General features: G+C 47.0%; 1 protein-coding gene across 1 annotated transcript in view; it reads left to right on the forward strand.

The window, feature by feature from the left end:
* Window positions 1-1,052: 1,052 nt before the first annotated feature.
* The window catches only part of LOC121718105 (axin-1-like), a 19,744-nt gene continuing 15,317 nt past the window's right edge, over window positions 1,053-5,479 (forward strand). Inside the window, 3 exon segments of the mRNA XM_042102966.1 lie at window positions 1,053-1,439; window positions 2,774-3,594; window positions 3,749-3,980. Coding sequence (XP_041958900.1) covers window positions 2,841-3,594; window positions 3,749-3,980 — 986 coding nt within the window. The 5' untranslated portion in view covers window positions 1,053-1,439; window positions 2,774-2,840.

Raw genomic sequence — 5,479 nt, forward strand, 5'->3', positions numbered from 1 at the left:
ATGTGCAGACTATAGGAGAGGCTACGTCATGAATATGTATTACTGAAAAAAAAAAAAAAAAAAACAGCCACGTCGCCCTTGCCTGACCCCATGAGGATTAGGCTATCATTATTTTTCCTTCCAGTGCTCTGCCGTGATTTCGTTGTCCGCACCGTTCCTACCTAGCCTGTTCACCTGACTCATTTTCATCTAACCTAGGCTACTTGGAAAGCTGTAACTTAACGTCGTGAACACACAAGACAGGCTACAACGTTAATTAACAAATTTGGCGTCACATTTGACTTTTGTTATTTTGTCTCATTGTCTTTCTTTTATGTAGTCTATAGTCTATCAGATATAATAAAAAATACAATATAGGCATTATAATATAATCTGTTCACGCGTTTAAAACATAGTCTGCAGTGACTGAGTAGCCTAGATTTTGGAGATGCAAGTGGAGGAGGGCGTTGCACAGTATGCCGTTTTGTGGAATAGTTCACTGTTATGACTGAAGGATTGTTCAACGTCGCAGGTAGAACTCAACTTTTAATTATGAAGCCTAATTTGTAGACTTTTCAGCTATTGCAATTGAATTTGATTTCACTGACTATGGTGTGTATAGCCTATTAGGTTGTGCATGGTTTATTTTGGCTAACCTTCCTTATTTCCGCTGTCTCCTCAAGATTGTAGCTTGTTTTACACTGTCTTGTTAACTTGGTGAATCACTGGATGGCAATAAAATAAAATAAAAATAGGCTAAACCCTGCGTAAAGTGATATAGCCTATGGGGGGGGGGGTTATGACATACCGTTATCACAACTTATCTAACTAACATCGGCCCCAAGCACGTGGCAAGATAGGCTAATGCAATTAACAGCCTTTCATATAATTAATTTAAGTCATAATACAGGCTTTAGGGTAAAAATATAACTTATAAAAATGTAGAAATGTTTATGCCATATAACTTATAAATGTAGAATTTTTGTAAATAAGTTTCTAAATGTAGAAACTTATAAAAATTGCTCTTACATTTTACGTTTGTCGAACTTTGATTCCTTTTTAAACCCATCGCCCATGAATTGTCTGGTCACTGCAGCCCACAGTCTATCGGTGCCCTCTGTTGCTTTCCCCCGCGACTAAATTTACCAGGACTTGTTGTCTCCATTCGCCATTCATGACATTCTTGCGGTGCTGAGATTTACAGTCTGCAGTTTGATGTAGTGAACATAGGGGGCGCTGCGTCGCCATTTTTGTGCCCCACACTCACACGCACAGCATGCATTTTCGGCTAGACCAGTGAGTGTACAAGTGTTTGAAGACAACCATGGAGAGGTGGAGGCAGACGTCGGGGTTTCTTTGTTGTTTTGAACTAAAGTAAACGCAACTATGACGAGATTCTCCGCGAACGGTTTAAACCAGTATCCCCAATGCACTCGGAAAAAGGAAGGGACCTTCTTCAGGTACGGTAGGAAACTTTTAGCAACAGGAGTGTTTGATTGCGGCGTCTCGCTTGCATGCTAGCGAGCAACACTATGCATTAATGTGGTTTTCGTTCCCTCTGTTAAACTCAAACCATCGACACGATGCCTGTGTGTGTTTTACTTCATGGCCTACTCAGTCCGAAATCGTCAGTATTTTTTGTTGTTGTTCTGTACACTGCTCTCGTTGGCTCGTGTGCTCCCCGTATCATCCGAAATCAATCATCAAAAGTTATGAAGCTAATGTTGGTTAGCTAGCTAACGAATAGTCCTCGTTTCGGCACAGGAAAGGCCCGTCTTGAGTTTGTTGTTGCTCCCCTCCCCCATTCGTCTTCGCAAGAGGCCAAGATGAATGAGCAAGGATCACTTCAAAGCATTTGGGGTGGGTAACTCGGAGGGGGATCCGTAACACTTGGCCCACTTGCGTACGATTCAGCTACGCGGGTTTGAGTTAATGTTAGTTCTTCGCCGCCTATAAACAATGTAAGAAGCTTTGCAATCACATTAAGCGATATGGCTATATGGACACGGGGATTGTTTATAAAATCAGTTATCAGAAATCGGCGTGTTTCGATCGGCCTGCGAAGTTCCTTTGGTGATAAACCAGTGGCTAGCAAGGTAATGTTGAAACTATAGTATTAGCAAAAGATGTTAGTATCAGTACAAAACGTTGATCAGTCAACTTAATAAAAATGTAGCACACGATTTGCATTATACTCAAGCATTCCTTAGTGTTCCGAAGAAACGATTATTTTTGCAACTCGAGGAGAGTACTATTTGCATCACAAACATCTAGCTAACGTTAGCTTGCTATGAGTAGCATGCTAACTAGATAATGTTGCAATTATCATGTTAACCCATACATTTACCATCAACGTTTATTACCAGTCGGTAGTTTGTTCCAGTAATCATCCCTTGTAACCGACGTATTTCACACTATCTTATACTTTTCCTTTCGGACGCACCATAAGATAGGTCTAAAAAGATCAGTTTTACATTGTGGGCATAGACCCATATACCCCGTTGTTCCTCCTAACACACCAAGTCAGAATAAATGTAAATGTAGTATAAATGTAGAATTTTATCGTACGAAAGTCCAGTCAGTGATATATTTTTATGCAATAAGTAGTGGCGATGTGGACCTGTGCGTTATGATCTAGCAAGTGGGTGTATTTGTTGTTTGAGTAATTGTTAATTAGGGGTCAAAATATAAACAGCATCAGTAAAACATAAAAACAGAATCTAAAATAATCTGTAAGAAAATCTATAAAAATGTGTTATAAGTCTCTCATTACTTCCCTTCACTGTCCTCTCAGGATGACTTGCCCGGCTGCCCGATTCTGAGCCCTGCGTCGTCGCACAGGTGTCCGGCTGCAGGGGAGAATGAGCGTCAGGATCCGCAGTCGCCATGCCGACCTGGGAGGCCACTTCAATGAGGACGCCCCGCGCCCGCCCGTGCCGGGCATGGAGGGCGACACGATGGCATCGCCACTGGCCACCCACGGCCGCCCGCTGTGCCACCACAGCTTCTACCCAACCAAAGGAGGAGGTGGAGGCGGGGGCAACGGTGGTGGCAGCTTTGGCGGAGACTCTTACCGTGGACTTCACGATGGCTCGGTGTCGGTGGCGACGCCAAGGCGCTCGGACTTGGACCTGGGCTACGAGCCCGAGGGCAGCGCGTCGCCCACGCCGCCGTACCTCCGCTGGGCCGAGTCGCTCCACTCGCTGCTGGACGACGAGGACGGCATCCAGCTCTTCCGGGCCTTCCTCTGCCAGGAGAGCTGCGGCGACCTCCTGGACTTCTGGTTCGCCTGCAGCGGCTTCCGGAAACTCCCGGGCAGCAGCCAGCCCGCCGGCATGGACGGTGGGGCTGGCGGCGGCGAAAGCGGCAAGCGGTTAAAGCTGGCCAAGGCCATCTACCGGAAGTACATTGCCGACGGGAGCGTGAGCGTAGCGGCGCGCCAGATCAAGCCGGCCACGCGGACGTTCATACGAGACTGCGTGTCGCGGGCGCAGCTGGACGCGGCGCTCTTCGACCAGGCGCAGACGGAGGTGCAGGCGTGGATGGAGGAGAACACGTACCCGCTCTTCCTCAAGTCCGACGTCTACCTCAAGCATGCCCGCGAGCACGGCAGCTGGGGGGGGGGGTGGTGGCGGTGGCAGCGGTGCCAGCGGTGCCATCGCCGGTGGGCCCGCCAGTCGCGGGGAGGGGGGCGAGAGTAGCCCCTTGATGTGCGGCGGCGAGGACACGATCCAGGCCAATGGGAAGGCGGTCGCCACGTCGTTGTCACCGGCGTCGCTGCCAGCGGTTGCCGCGTCGTCGTCAGGGGCGGCGGCGGCAGCCAGTCCTCTGTTGCCGGGATACCTGCCCACGCTGATGGAGGATAAGGAGTGGGAGCGGACGGAGCGGGAGGGTTCTGAGGCGGACTTGGCCCCCGTCAACAGGCTGACGCGGGAGCTGCTCATGGAGACCGCCCCGCACCGCGCCACCGGCAGGAAACCGCAGGACGGGAGGGAGTTCAGGTGGGACACACGTACACACACACACACGTACACACACAGACGCATACACACAGACGTACACACACACGTACACATACACACACACACACATATACACACAGACGCACACACACAGATGTACACACACAGACGCACACACACAGACGTACACACACACACACAATATAGACATTCCTTACTGCTTCCTCCACCTCAGTTGTCCACATGCACAGTGCACAGTCTGCTCTGCTTCTTTTAGTGTTTTCTCTCTCCACACACAAATAAACCCGAAAATGCTTCCAGTTGAATCCTCTCTACCAGATGCATGGTTGCAAGCCACCAGTGTACTTCAGAGGGTTTAGGTGCGAAGTACTCCTCATATGTAAAAAAGGCTAAAACATTTTTTTTGTATTTCTTAGCTGAAAGTGCACTGCTTTGCAGTGGTTGGTGTTTTATGTACTCGGTATGGAGAGCATAGAGTTCATATCTGAGCATTTTTTGGGTATTGCTCAATCGTCAAGCCAAGAGCATTTGTTCTGGGGTGTCAAAATATCTTCCAGATGTCTAGATGTGGTTTTGGTGTGTGTGTGTGTGTGTGTGTGTGTGTGTGCGTGTGTGCGTGCACATGCATGCAAGTATGCTGTGCATATGAGACCGACTGAGTGTGTGTGTGTGTGTGTGTGTGTGTGTGTGTGGTATGTGTGTGTATTCGTGTGTGTGTGTGTTATCAGCTCTGGGTTTCTCAGAATTATAAATCCTTCAAAGCTTTAGACTAACTGCACGCACACAGCTTCTCAGCATCCGATGGTGACTGATATGGCCCAGGTCCACATCACTGCACAGTGTACAGGTCAGTGGTTGCACAGTGGTCATTTAAAGGTCCAGTCAGTGGTTGCGCAGTGGTCATTTAAAGGCCAGGTCAGTGGTTGCACAGTGGTCATTTAAAGGTCCAGTCAGTGGTTACACAGTGGTCATTTAAAGGCCAGGTCAGTGATTACACAGTGGTCATTTAAAGGTGCAGCCAGCATTCATCCATCCATTTGTCCTATTTATCGATTGATCATTGTGATATAGATTAGGGTCTTCATATCTAATGCATGTTGGTTGTGAGTGAGCAAATCTGTTTAAAAAAAAATATCTGTAGTTGAGTTGACACATTTTGTGTGACTGCTTTTGCCCAGTTCTGCTGGTTCCGTTAGTAAAAGAATCTTTTCTACAGAGAATGGAATATATTCTATAATCTGCCTATTGAGAATTATTGGTTGATCAAGTGAAACAGAGTAAATCTTTGTGAAGTATTTGAAAACAGCTGAGGAAGTTTTAGGGTTTTGTGTGTTGGGTATGACTGTTTGCCTTGTTGATTGCTCAATGAGTGTCTGGCAGTGACTGTATTTGTTTGTGCGACTAAAATAAAAGCCTCCTTGTATCTCTTTAAAACCTTTTGTCTTAACACAACAATTCCTTATTCAAACAGGCAGTGGAATAATTACACATGATTCATGTGTTTATCTGGTAATCAG

Source organism: Alosa sapidissima, chromosome 9 (assembly GCF_018492685.1).
Source record: "Alosa sapidissima isolate fAloSap1 chromosome 9, fAloSap1.pri, whole genome shotgun sequence".
Taxonomy (NCBI): domain Eukaryota; kingdom Metazoa; phylum Chordata; class Actinopteri; order Clupeiformes; family Clupeidae; genus Alosa; species Alosa sapidissima.